Source organism: Chlorocebus sabaeus, chromosome 24, assembly GCF_047675955.1.
Source record: "Chlorocebus sabaeus isolate Y175 chromosome 24, mChlSab1.0.hap1, whole genome shotgun sequence".
NCBI classification, from domain to species: Eukaryota; Metazoa; Chordata; class Mammalia; order Primates; family Cercopithecidae; genus Chlorocebus; species Chlorocebus sabaeus.
In genome coordinates this window covers 54,629,756-54,644,014 of record NC_132927.1, presented here as the reverse complement: position 1 = coordinate 54,644,014, position 14,259 = coordinate 54,629,756, and the positions used below count along the sequence as shown (strand labels likewise).

Below are 14,259 nucleotides of genomic sequence, written 5' to 3'. Positions count from 1 at the left end.
GTTAATATTGTCTCCCCCTTAAATCTATAATATCCCACCCACCTCAGATGGTTTTCAAATCCATCCTTCTTTCCTTCACCCCGGCCTTGTAATTGGCAAAAGTATTTCAGGGAAGGAAGGAAGTCACTCACAGGGGGAGAAAAGAAAAGAAAAAGATTCAGAAAAGAAGAAAAAAAAAGTTATCTCTGCCAAGACTTTTATTTCACTCGCTTTCAGAGTAACTTTTATCTCAGTGAAAAATCCACATATATCATCTCTTTTTTTCATAGTGAAGTAGAGAAATTAAATGTCACTAATTGCTGCAAGTGCCAAGTGCCAACGATGAATTCTTACGAAGCCACAAGGACTTTTTAAAAGAGTAATTACATAAAATCAGAAGGTCATAGAAACATTCACCTGACGTTTCTGGAAGAACTAGGGAGATATTGAAGGGGGAAGAGGGTAGGCCCCTGAATTTACAGAAGCCAAAAGTGTCCGTAGGGTGACCAGGAATTTGGAAAAGAGAGAAGGGAGAGAAAATCTCATGTTGTTCAGATTTGCATTTTAAAGAGGGAAGTGGCTTGATAACTCTCCCAAAAATGACCTGGGAAAGGAAGAATTTAATCTTCCAGTTGAAATACACATCTTAGCATTCTGAGCACTGAAGAGAAGAAATTCAGTTAACTTGGTAAAGAGAATTACAACAACAGCTAATATCTGTTGGTTGTTTATCACAGACAAGACATGGCTATGTTATCTCATTAAATACAGCTCTATGTGAAAGACATTGCTGTACCTTTAATTTTACACGTGAGAAAACCGAGGCCGAGAGCTAAAGTCACACTACCTTAGTGAGGGGTGAAGTCAGGACTCAGTACCAGCAGATGGACTTTACAGCCTGTGATGGTAACCATGACACCAGTTACCCCCTCTAGTTCAGTGCTAATGGAGAAGAAAGGAGACATAGCTCAGAGAATCCAGAAGCAGAAAGTAGTGCCTAGACATCAGCTTCATTTATGACCCTGGCCCAGCAGGCCTTAAAGGGCCCTGGGAAACCCTTTTATTTATTTATTTATTTATATACTTTAAGTTCTAGGGTACATGTGCACAACGTGGAGTTTGTTACATATGTATACATGTGTCATGTTGGAGGAACATCACACACCGGGGCCTGTCCTGGGGTGGGGGGAGCAGGGAGGGATAGCATTAGGAGATATACCTAATGTAAATGACGAGTTAAGGGGAAGCCCTTTTAAATGGCTGTCTTCTCCCTTTCCTCAATCCTCATCCACAGAATCTACTAAAACCTGAAATTCTTCCTTCCTCAAGTTATCTAGTGGCATAAAGCCACTTCTCTCTTTAAAATGCAAATTTAAACCTGAGACACACTCAGACTCCCCAGTCATGGATACTGTCATGTGTGAGATCATCAGGGCAGCCAGGCTAAACGTCTCTCATCCAAGACGGGCATGCACAGGAGCTTTTGAATAGAGAAAGTCAGAGACATACAGGCTGAAGAAGTCTGCCACCATGGGTGGGAGGAGGGCACAGGAGACAGGGTGGGATTGAGAAGAATGCTTACAGGAAAGGAGAAGGGTCTGAAGAAACCTTCTACCTAAGTCCTCCCTTTTTTTTTTTTTTTTTTTTTTTTTTTTTGAGACAAGGTCTCAAAAAAGGTCTCTGTTGAGTGCAGTGGTGCAGTCGTGGCTCACTGCAGCCTCAAACTTCTGGGCTCAAGCGATCCTCCCACCTCAGCCTCCTGAGTAGCTGAGATTACAGGCAAAATCCATAATTTTGGCTCAGACCAGTCCTTCCCTGAGTAATTCCCTGACCTCCACTATGAACTTGAATCTACTTTTTCTGCCCAGGGTTTGCTAGTTCCTCACAGCAGAGCCTAGGCCTGCTCCACATTTGGATCAACGATGTGTCTGAAGACATTCACGGCATGCTGTCTGGATGTTGTGATGACCTCAACCTGAAAATAACCAATTTGTTAGATATAAGAATTAGGGTCCAAAAGGATGAGAACAGGCAAAAGTGAAAGGTAATGTTAAGGGCTAAATGTAAATTTTGGCATTTAAGTGCCATCCTCTACCCTCAATCCACCAAAATAAAAATGTTCAATAGCCTCGCCTTTTCTTAGCATTGTCTGTGCCAGACATAGGGTTTTGGTTCAGTGTATGTTGCCATACATTAGAAGAGGCTTTAGTCAAGTGGGGTATTAATTCCACAGGAGAATACCTAGTATCATGAGGGACCCAAAACATGTTGACATGCAGAACAGCTCAAGGAACCACTATGTGTGGCCCAAACAAGAGAGAGCTACTTCGTAAAAAACTCATGGAAGAACATGAGAGCTGCCGTCAAGCATGAGTCTCGTTATGTCGCCGAGGCTGTAGTGCAGTGGCACCATCTCGGCTCACCGCAACCTTTGCCTCCCGGGTTCAAGCGATTCTCCTGCCTCAGCCTCCCAAGTGCCTGGGACTACAGGTGCACACCACCATGCCCAGCTAATTGTTGTATTTTTAGTAGAGACGGGGTTTCAACATGTGGGCCAATATGGTCTCTGTCTCTTGACCTCATGATCCGCCCACCTTGGCCTCCCAAAGTGCTGGGATTACAGGCGTGAGCCACCGCGCCCAGCCCCCATTGAGCATTTTTAAAGGTGTACATGCATGATGAAAAACATAAAAAGCAAGTACATTTGCCATGAACAGAGGGTAAAATAATAAGGGAAATTTTATTTGCCAGAAAGGCCATAAAAAAGAGTCAGAATGAGGTTGTACGAGAAATCTACCAAAAAGTCCTCCCAACTCTGAGATTCTTTGCCTCTATGAATTCAGATGATCTCCAAAGAGACCAAGCAACATATTGGGTTGAACTGTATCAAACTGCTGATAGGTGACTGGCTTTGGCCCATAAAAATGGTGTTTTAATACAGTTGAAATCCCCTGAGAACACTACCCATAATCAGAATGGCAGGCTTCAACAACAGCCTGCCACCACTACAGCCAAGCTACACAAAGCTTCAAATAATCACCTAACAGCAATTATGAGCTAACACTCAGGATAATCATATAGGATTTACATACAGGATTTTGGCTTTTCTGCAAGCTTTGCACAGCACTGAGAATGGATCGAATAGTTGGACTGATGATGATGATGATTTCCAAAGACTCAGAAGAGAGAGATCCTGCTGCTAATTCTCCAAGATAGGGGTTGCCCAGATTCCAGCCTCTGAGTTTTGTCTTTCCTTGATACTACCATGTTCTGTCCTCACCACCAAGCCTTTTGTGGTATGTAATCATGCCAGCCAACTCACTGTTTGCCACTAGACCAATATTGTTCTTATGGCATGGTGGCTGAACTGAACAGAAAGGGTTTCTTCCTATCATGCCCATGAGTAACCAACAGCTTCTATATGGCCTAATTATTACAGGGTAGGGGAAAGAATGTCTCCAGCCTATTCCCAAGCTATTCCATCTCTTAGTGGGGAAGGAGTGGTGAGGTTTCCTTATGCATTCATGCCATGGAAGACAGAGAGACAAAGGTAGTTATGCCCATCACTCTAAGGGCTAAAGGAGCAGCAGTAATGACTTTTAGAAAAGAATCATTCCAAAGGAAAGAAAGTCTTTGCTCTCCAGCTGTCATGAACTTCCCTAAAACAGTTCTTCATTCATGAATAACATGAAGCTAGAAGGGACAGCTGATGTGCTAGATAAAAGCACTGCACCCAAATAGATCACGGTGTGCTGGATTTAACAAAGTCAAAGAATGATCCCAAGCTTCAGTCAAATAAACCAATTGCACAAGTCCAGGAAGGGGAGAGAAATGGGCACAAACATAGTAAAGACTTTCATTGACATTACAATAGTAAAGACTTTCATTGACATTAAGTTCAATTAATACTATAATTTTTTTTATTAAGGCTAAGATGTTTGGTGCTGTCATTAATAGATACCTAGTCTAGAAAAAGGGAGTCCAGGCCAGGCACAGTGGCTCACGCCTGTAATCCTAGCACTTTGGGAAGCCGAGGCAGGTGGATCACCTGAGGTCAGGAGTTTGAGACCAGCTTGGCCAACATGGCAAAGCCCCATCTCTACTAAAAATAAAAAGTTAGCCAGGTGTGTTGGTGTGTGCCTGTAATCCCAGCTACTCAGGAGGCTGAGGCAGGAGAATCGCTTGAACTCAGGAGGCAGAGGTTGCAGTGAGCTGAGATTGTGCCACTGCACTCCAGCCTGGGCAACAGAGCGAGACTCCATCTCAAAAAAGAAGAAAAACAAACAAACAAACAGAAAAGGGATCCTGAGACCACTCTACAATGAACTGAACTGATCCCAATCATATCAGAATACTGTATGTGGTGAGGGCATCCTTCTTTGGAAAGGATGCAGAAAATAAAATGTGTCATTTTTCAGAGAACAATGACCTAGAAGAAAGAATTAAAACTGCTTGTAGGAGAATGCTTAAAAAAAAAAAAACAAAAAAAAAAAACTGGAGATGTTTTAGCCTTTAGAAAAGAAGATCCTTAAAGACAAAAGCCCTGTCTTCAAACACTAGGAGTGTAATTAGAGCTATTCTGTGTGTCTCTAAGGGCTGGAAGCCATACAGGTGGTGGAGGCTATAGCAATGAGGGATATGAAAGAGCTTTCAAACATTCAGTGCTGTTGGAATGGAATGGAAAAGCTAAAGGAGCAATGAGTTGCTCATCTCTGAAGGGGTCCAAGCCAAGTCTGAATTAACTCTTACAGAAGAGATTCAAAAATTAGGTGCACAGAGAGCCTTGACAATCTATTGGGCCTCTTCCTTCCCTGAAATGCTGATTCTAACCACAGGTTTATGAGCACCTACAATATGGCAGGTAGTGGGGATACAGGCATGGATAAATCTCTGTTCTCAAAGAGTAAGACACTGCTGCCCTTCAAGTTCCCATGGTAGCAGATAAGGGGGCCAGAAAATACACAGCTGACTATAGTATATCATCATGATGGCTTTACTAGCCCTATGTCCTAAAAGCCATGGGAAACTCAAGGGAAGATTACCATCCCATCCTCCTTTCTACCTCCTCTTCACAATCTCCCACACTACTCATAATATATGTGGGTGTATAAAATTGCGGTGAAGAGCGAAGCTTTCAGGTCCCTTCACCTTCAAGATGACTTTATTTTAAAACAGTGATTCTCAAACTTCAGTTGTATTAGAACCACCTGGGAGAACTATCATAGTTTAATAAGCCTGGATCTCATTCATTAGCTCTCCAAGTGATTTTGATGCATACCAGAGTTTGCAAACCACTGCTCTCAATAATCCAAAGCCTGGATTCAAATTCTAGCTCCACCTCTCACTAACTGTGGGACTTCTGAGCAAGTTAACTTTGCACTTCCTTCTGCCTGTCATCTGAAAAATATCTGTATAATTTCCCGCCTCTCATCTGCAAAATATTCTTTCAGAATCACTGTGACAGTCACACGTAACCACATACGGAATACACTTAGCACAGTTCCTAGCACACAGGAAGGGCTCAAAAGCATGTAGTTATTGCTGTCATTTTTTAGGGGACTGGTCTATCTAGGTCCTCTCTCTGCCCTGCCCTCCATCTCTTGCCAACACCATTTCTCTAATAAGCTGGCAGCACTAGCAGACCACCGGCCCATTGCATCCTCGGATGCCTCCCTACATGGTCAAGTCAGCTAAGCTACCCCATAAAAGGACCCACTGCCCTCGACTCTCAGCTGCTTTCTACCTCCTCACTCCTCCTGAGGCCTAGCCCAGCAAACTGACAAGCTTAGCCTCGTCCTTACCAGACCTTCCTAGGCAGGTCTGCAGACTGGGAGGGTCTCCAAGGCTGTCCCAAACTAGCTGTGTGGCTTAGCTGAGTCACATGGGAGGTCTGTTGCCTCATTTCCCCCTCCTGGACAGGGAAGGAACTGCTCTGGAACAGTCTCTCAATGGCCTCATCAATGACATTTTGAGCAGCACAAATCTTTGAATGAGGCTCTCCTGCATATCACAGCGCATTTAGCATTCATTGCCCCTTCCTTCTAAACGCCACTGCTGCCCCTCCACACTGGAGCAACAAATAAACACCTCCGCCCATTTGGCAAGGTCAGGGGCAGGATATCACGAATGATTTTTCCAGCTAAAACTCTGGCCTTGCCCTCCAGAACTGGGAAATGAAATGTGACCATAACCAATACCCCAGTGGGTCTGCCTGTCTAAGATAATAAAGGAGGGATTTCTAACTGCTCTAGAAAAAAGCACCAAGGTCCAGTGATCTGCATCCCTGAGTAAGCCCAAGCTGGAGGCAGGTTGAGAAGCAGCTCCTTACTCACACTTACTCATTGAGAACAGCTACAGCAGCCAGGGGGGTCTTCCTGGGCCCCAGCTGGGCAATTGGCTGGGAGTTGAGCACTGTTAGCCTAGCTGAGGGCCCCCTTCCAATCTAATTACACGCAAAGGAGGTAGATTTCTCTGCAGCCTCCATCTCCCACTGAGCCAAGCCCAAGATGGGCACTGAATAAAGATTCATTCAATTACCTTCTGTCTCAGGGTGAACCCCAATAAAAAGCGGACTTTCTTTCAGCGGGATGTGGGATAAAACAAAGAGCTGAGTCCTAAGCACTGCTGATTCATTCAGGAAGCGTTTTTCTGTGCCTGCGATGTATTGGCACTGTGCTAGGCTAAGAGGACGCAGTTGTAAACAGCAGTGTACCTTTTTGAAGTGTACACTCTAGTGGAACTCCCTAGGAGGTGTCTCCTGGGCCACACCTACCAGGGTTTGCATTCTGTTCCACCACTTTTTACTGGGTTGTATCAGTGAGGTACTCATTGTACCTGAGCCTCAATTTGTTCATGGGTGAAATGGGCCAAATAGCAATTTACCTCCTAGGGATGTCAAAAGCATTAAATGAGGCATGTAAAACTTAATATTTCCATGCCTGGCTTAAAATACAAGCTCAAAAATTTCAAGTGTTTTTTTCTCATAAGGTAATAAGGAAGAAAAGCAAGTAGGAGTATTGACCCAAAGAATAGCAAAGAAAAAACAAATATCTCATAGGCACTACTAGAGTTAGAAGGTTTAAGTCTTTGGTAATGGAGAAGGCATTCTCCTAGTTGCTATTCCCCAAGGTATCTCAGTCAGATGGTCTAAGCATACAGCTTCAGAGTCAAAGAAGCCTGAAAGGTCATCTGATTCTAATCTATCAGGTTAAAGAAAAGAAGCCCATTTGCCGAGAGAGGTTACATGACTTGCCCAAGGGCGTACAGCTCCTGGGAAGAGTGGCAGAACTACCAAGCAGAAATTCCAGACCTGCGTTTACATTCTGAAACTTACCATACCTGCTTCCGACCTTGGGCAAAGGATGCAATGTCTTGGAGCTCAAGGTTCTTCACTGGTGAAGTGGTAGGTGCCTGGCACACTGTGGGTTCTCTACAAAATATTGGTCTCCTTTGCCCTCTTTTACTGGTTCCTAAGCCCCACTTGAGAACAATGGCTGGGATCTAAGTCTGAGGGACCTCTCCACTGGAAGCACAAAGGGCAGGACAGATAGGAGAGAATATGTGGCAGGAGAGAACAGCAGGTGTGTTTGGGGAGGTTCTACAGCACTGCGCAGGAGCATGCCTCAAGATGATTAGGGAGATCACAGCTACAATGGTGAGTTTATTTTCTGTTTTTAAAAAAACCTTTCTGAGCCAAAGTATCTTCATCTATAAAATGAAAACATGTGCTTAAAGGATCAACTGGATAACTTATGTGAACCCCGAAAATCTGAGGTCTCAGTTAATTCAGAAAGTTTATTTTGCCAAGGACCCACTGGGACACAGCCTCGGGAAGTCCTGCTGACATGTGCCCAAGGAGGTCCGGGCACAACTTAGTTTTATATATTTTAGGGAGACATGAGATATCAATCAATATATGTAAGAAGTACACTAGTTCGGTCTGGAAAGGTGGGACAACTTGAAGCCAAGGCAGGAAGTGGGGAGGGGGCTTCCAGGTCACAGATAGGTGAGAGATGAATGGTTGCATTATTTTAGCCTTTCCAACAGAGGCAATCAGATAGGTATCTATCTCAGTGAGCAGAGGGGTGACCTTGAATAGAATGGGAGGCAGGTTTCCCCTAAGCAGTTCCCAGCTTGACTTTTCCCTTTAGCTTAGTGATTTGAGGGCCCCAAGATTTATTTTCCTTTCACATTTGTAATAATAGCTATTTCATATATGGTTAACTATGTGCCAGGCACTGTTCTAAAGACTTTACATGCACAAGCTCACAATCTTCGAAACAACTCCGTGAGGCAGGTTCTCTTATTCTCCCTATTTTGCAGATGAAAGAAGTAGAACCCCCACAAAGGTAAAGTAACTTGAATAGGTCATAGTGCCATGATAGAGACAGAGGTGGCAAACTTTTGTTTAATAAGGAGCCAGATCGTAAACACTTCAGGGGCTGTGAGGCTCTATCACAACTATGCAACTCTGCCTGTGCAGCTCAAAAGTAGCTAAAGACAGGCCAGGTGAGGTGCTCACACCTGTAATCCCAGCACTTGGGGAGGCCGAGGCAGGTGGACCACAGGAGGTCAGGAGTTCTAGACCAGCCTGGCCAACATGGTGAAACCCCATCTCTACTAAAAATACAAAAATTTGCTGGGTGTGGTGGCACACACCCATAATCCTTGCTACTTGAGAGGCTGAGGCAGGAGAATTGCTTGAACCCGGGAGGCAGAGGTTGCAGTGAGCCAAGATTGCACCATTACATGCCAGCCTGGGTGAAACTCCATCTCAAAAAAAAAAAAAAGTGTTAGCCGGAGACAACGCATAAAGGAATAAAGGAATAGGTGTGGCTATGTTCCCGAAGAACTTTATGAGCATGGAAATTCAAATTTCATAAAATTTTTGTCTTATAAATTGTTCATCTTTTGACTGTTTCCAGTCACTTAAAAATGTAAAGCCCATTGTTAGCTTTCAAGCCATACAAAACCAGGCTGCAAGCTGGATTTAACCCTCAAGCTATAGTTTGCCAACTCCTGCTCCATCCTATGCTATCTCACCTTACATCTACGTGAAAGATGTAAGGTGTCAGACAGAGTGTGCCTGAACAGTGACCAGCACAGACTAAGTGGTCAGTAAATGCTCATTCTCGTTCCCTTCCCTAATCTCGTTCTCCTTCTTCTTCGCCACAACCAGATCAGATATCTCATTTTGTGCCCAGCACAAGAGAGGAAGGCGAGGACTTTAGCGAGGTGGACTGCAACTTCTCAGTAAAGAAGTTACTGAGAAATGTCCCAAAGGAGAGGAGAGAGTGGGAATTTGAGCTCAGGGTGGCTCAAACTTTAATGACTTTACAACTAGAGGTCCTGATAAAATGCAGATTCTGATTTAGTAGGCCTGAGAATCTGCTGGTCGGTCCTGCAGGTCACCCTGTGAGCAACAAGCTTCAAGGGCATCCCCTCTGTGTCCACAAACACAAGTCAGTCTCGCGCTGCCTCCAGGCTTTGGGTTCAGGCTGGACTGAGTGGCTCCCCGGAGACAGGGCAAGGTCCAGGACATATAATCAGGCCCCCTCCCCAAGGACAGCCTGAGATGACTTACAATGGAGAAGGAAGACAATACGGGGCGGAGATCAAGAGCGGGTAGGGGAAGGCTCCAGCAAAGGCGTCTGTTCCTTTGGCAACAGCAGACAGAGGCCTCCTGGGGGCCCAGCAGACAGGAGCCCCTCCCGCCGTGCCTGCCAGGGCTCTGATGGACGGAAGCAGGAGGCCTATTTCCTCATCGGGCCTCTGAATAACTAGGGCACTTCCACAAGGTCACAGTTATTCATTTAAATTCCAGGTCTAATCAGCAGACAGAGCTTGAGAAATTATCCCTTCTGAGGAGAGAGGCTGTCATTGGAGCACCATAAACAGCCCCTCCAGGCAGGAGGGACAAGCACTGAGGGAGGGGAGAAGAAGGGTCTCACACCCAGAGGTCCCAGAATTGTTCCCTGTGCTCTAACTGACTACTCGACTACTCTTCTCTCTTCATCATCTCCAAATGGCTTCCAGAGAGTTCTGGAACAGGCAAAAGGCAGGGGAGGGTTTAAGACAGGGCAGAGATGCCCACCTCTGCCCTACAAGCAGCCTAGGAAGACCAGTGACAAATTCCAATGTACAAAAGCATGGGATAAAGCACCTGACAGGGGTCCCTGCCAGGCCACAAATGGGTTACATAGCCTTAGAGAAGTCCCTTCCCTTCTTGGGCCTGAGTTTGCACTCCTTGGACAGGATACCCTTTAAGCTCCACCATGTCTTGGAACCCTACAAACTCAAAATTTCCCATGTGCTTGTGGCCAAACTTCTTGTTCAATAGAAATTTTTGAGGTTAAACGCTGTGCCATGTGCCATGCAAAGAGCTGGGAATGCAGACACAAATAGGACACAGCCTGGCCCACAGTTCTGTCATGTGAAAAGCAGGGTCTGGAAGAACAAGAGCACAAGCTTTGGAGGCAGACAGATCCGGGATCCTGGCCTAGTCACTAGCAGGAGGTGACCTGGGCAAGTTACTGAACTCTCTGCAGCAACATTTCTCCCTCTGTGCTGAGGATGGTAACACCAACCTGGAGGGGCTGACATGGAGGGTTAAGAGAATGTCAGAGCTGGGCTCCCAGGCCCTCTTCAGCACCTGCCAAGAGCTTACTGTTACTGTTATTATTCTGAACCTCCTCCCCAAAGGCTACAAGGAGGGAATGTGGATTTCACCCCATGAAGTGGAAGAAAATGTGCCTGCCCCTTTTCCTGGGTGCCCTGGGCTCTTGCTCCAAGTCCCCAGCCTGTCTCTGGGACCTTGGGAAAGGTATTGCCCACCAGGCCCCATCTCAGACTTTTACATTAGGGTTACTTCTAACTCATCTCCTCCACATGTAAAATTAATCAATTAATCAATCGTCCCTTTATAGTCTTCCAGCGGCCTCTGGTAAATAGTTACATTAGCTCATAAAATCCCCAATTTGTCTTCCTGAGGGGAAGGAAAAAAAAGTCAGAGAACCACTAAAGGCTTCTTGTTTCAGAACCACAGTGCTGCTGGCTCCAGAATGCCTGGCCAGGGGCTCAGAGAGGCAGGAGGCCCCCACTGACCTCAGCCAGGGCTGGGCATGCTCAGGCCACCTCCTGCCACGTCCAGGGTCACAAGGGAAGGGTCCAAACCAGTGATTTGCTTCAGGCTCAGAAACCACGAAAAAGCAAGGGGTTGGTGGGGCAACAAGATTGGTAATCAGCCCTTGACACTTCAAGGACAGAATGAAGAGCACAAGATCTGAAATTAGGCTGCAATCCCCTCTTGGCCCTGCCACTCAACAGCTGGGTGACCGTCACACATCATTTAACTTCCCTGGGCCCCAACTTCCTCAGCACTGAAATGGCGCTCAGGCTACACACCTCAGAGGGATAAGAGAACAAAATGAGACAATAGCCATGAAATTGAAATGGTGTGGGTCAGGCTGGTCATAGTTGCTGTTATCTGAGGAAGGGTGACTCACAGACCTCTACCCCTTTGAAAGGATGGCAGAAGGCCTATGGGTCCACTGTGTTTCACTCCGCCATGTTATCTCACCCAGGACCAATATGGTGCCTGTATGAGCACTAGAAAAAGATGCCCCTTTGGTCAGAGGCAGCCGCATGGGCACAAGCTTGGCAAGAGGAACACAGGCTGGATTCATACCCCCATGTACCCCCTTGGCTGGGAGGCTCTAAGCAGGGCCCAGCTCTATGTGGTGACCCATGGTCACATCTCTACTGGGAACCAGAAGGAGAAGAAGCCACGTGGCACATTACAAACAAAACAAGGTGTTGGGCTTACTCCCTTGCTTCCTTGAGGTTTCCCAGCAAATATCATCTTATCAGAGGATACTTCCCTGACTACCTATTGTAAATTAGGGACTTCTCCTCTATCCTGCTTCAATTTTCTCCACAGCACTTCTCACCCACCCCCTGACACTATATATATGTAATATATACATAACATGCATATATGCATGTATATATGTATGCATATAAAGTATGTATATATATACATAGATATGTGTGTGTCTGTGTGTACATTTTAGATCATTGTCTGCCTCTGTCCAAAATAAAAGGTCCATGAGGGTACTGACTGTCTTCTGTTTTGTTCACTGTTTTGTCCCCATGGCCTAGAACAGTTCCTGGAACATAAATATTCGTTGAGTGAGTGATTGAACTAAAATATTATTAAATAGAAATAATAAACTTAATGGCATCTTCCTAGGAAATGCTGTCCTGGGCTTTGGTTCAAACACCAATTATTTTCAAAGGTAGGGAGCAGGCAGGAAAAAATGGAGAGAAACTCTCTGCATTAAGTAGAATAACTGTATTCTACTTTTATGTGGTGTACGATCCCACATAGAACGATGATCAGAAGAATGTTACTTAAGTCTGGTTGATTATTTTAGATATTTAAGACAATAAAAAGATACATTCATTCAGAAAGAAGGCTGCTAATAAAGAAAATGTCATATTATCTCTAAGCAAAAACAAACAAATAAGCAATAGTCTCATTAGGAAATACTTACAAAATCTTTAATCACTGAGAATTTTCACTCATGAGTCCTAGCATGTTCCAATGGAGAGTCAAAAGTTCAAATCCTAGTGCTACCACTGACAAGCTCTATGACCGTGGGCAAAACTGCTTAACCTAACAGGCCCTAAATTTCCTGTACATTAAAATGAATATAATGATACTTATCTTGTATTAATGCTATAAAAAAAATTAAATGTTAAAAGGACTAAACAAGAAAACATGTGAAAACACCTGACATGATGCTCCCTTCTTATTTGGTCAAGTTAATTATTCTTTTTAACTCAAAGTTCTAGCCAGTTCAGAATAGTCTCCAAACCATTCTAAGTCATCTGACACTTATCCATAAATGTTTGCATCAGTTCCCATGATTCTATGTATGTGTGTGTGCATATATATTTGTCTATACACACAAAATGCTTAAAACCAGGACTCTGGATGAAGACACACTTTAAAAAGAGAAATGCTTAATTATTATAAAGGTGGTTCTTTTATTTTTTCCATTGACAAAAACCATTTATTGAAACCATCCCACTTTTTTTTCCACAGTGAGCATGTATTATTTACATAACCAGGAAAAACAATAAATATTGCTGATTTCCTTGTGAAAAATACATTTCTTAGAATAAACAGAAAGAAAGCTCCTTTCACCCACATCATATTTTCCATGCTACGTATGTCATATCTTCTGCTTTCAACCACATGAAGCTACAGAAGATAAGCAGACGTGTGGAAGACAAAGCAAAACCTGTTCATTAAATTGGAGAATACTTATCTAAGAACATCTTTACAAATACTTTCCCAAAAATGCTCATTTTCTGAATCACCCAGAAATACTAAGAAGAAGGAAGTTATTATATTAAGTATAAGATCCATATTCCTTTGGTTTTAAAATGGTTCTTCAAAATCAATACAAATCCATTAATTCGAAGCATTTCTTCTTCTAAACCTAGATCAGTGAAAATGCAATATACTCAGAATTTTGTCTCTCTAAAAGTCTCACTCAGACTCAAACCATGCACAATCTAGCAGAGGGGAAATTCCCACAGCAGCTGTGCAAACACAAAGACTCACCTGGACCTTGACTGACATCTGTGGCAGCATTTTCAAAGGGAGGGAAAGGGAGAGGAGAGAAAGGGGGAGAAAAAGGAAGAAGAGTGTTAGCAGCACACACACACACAATGCAATGTGCACTTGCATGACTATCAAGTTCATGCAAGCCCCAAAGGTACTCAGCTTCTGAGCACTTAGTTCTACCTTCACCCAAAAACCACCCATGCAAGCCGAGGGGCCAGGCTCCCTTTTCACTTTGCATGTAGCAAGAGAGGTAAGCTTCACATCTGTCCGGAAACACATCATCCTGGAATCAGATAGGGCTTCAAAGAGCCAAGCAGACTGGAATCCTGCAAGAATATTGGTTAAAATATTCTGGTTGATTTCTGCACACTGACACCAAAGCAAATCCTCCTCCTCCTCCTCTTCGGATACCAAACACTGGACATGAAATCAAGCAAGGTTTCCCAGCAGAGAGAAAAAGTAAAAATGGACCACTCCTTTGAGAAACAAAGGAAAAGAGGCATAACAATTAAGAGTAAGTTACAGATTTATTCGCCCCATAGGACTGAAGGACATAAGATCACAAAATATTTACAAATCCCCCCCTCCCCAGTATACCCAATGACCGCGCTTCATCACAGACAGCAGTGTGTGTGCATGAGATT

At 44.2% G+C, this 14,259-nt stretch overlaps 1 protein-coding gene across 16 annotated transcripts in view; it reads right to left on the bottom strand.

Annotated features, from left to right (window-relative positions):
* The window catches only part of NRXN3 (neurexin 3), a 1,700,445-nt gene that overhangs the window by 1,574,085 nt on the left and 112,101 nt on the right, over positions 1 to 14,259 (bottom strand). For 12 of the 16 annotated variants that reach the window (XR_012091017.1, XM_073011214.1, XM_073011222.1 and 9 more), the window contains exon 3: positions 13,613 to 13,630. The exons of the other annotated variants lie outside the window; for them this stretch is intronic. Coding sequence is in view for 11 of the 12 variants with exons in the window: in XM_073011214.1 (XP_072867315.1) it covers positions 13,613 to 13,630 (18 nt within the window). In the remaining variant the exon portion in view is untranslated. The remainder of the gene's footprint in view (positions 1 to 13,612; positions 13,631 to 14,259) is intronic. 16 annotated transcript variants of the gene reach the window in all.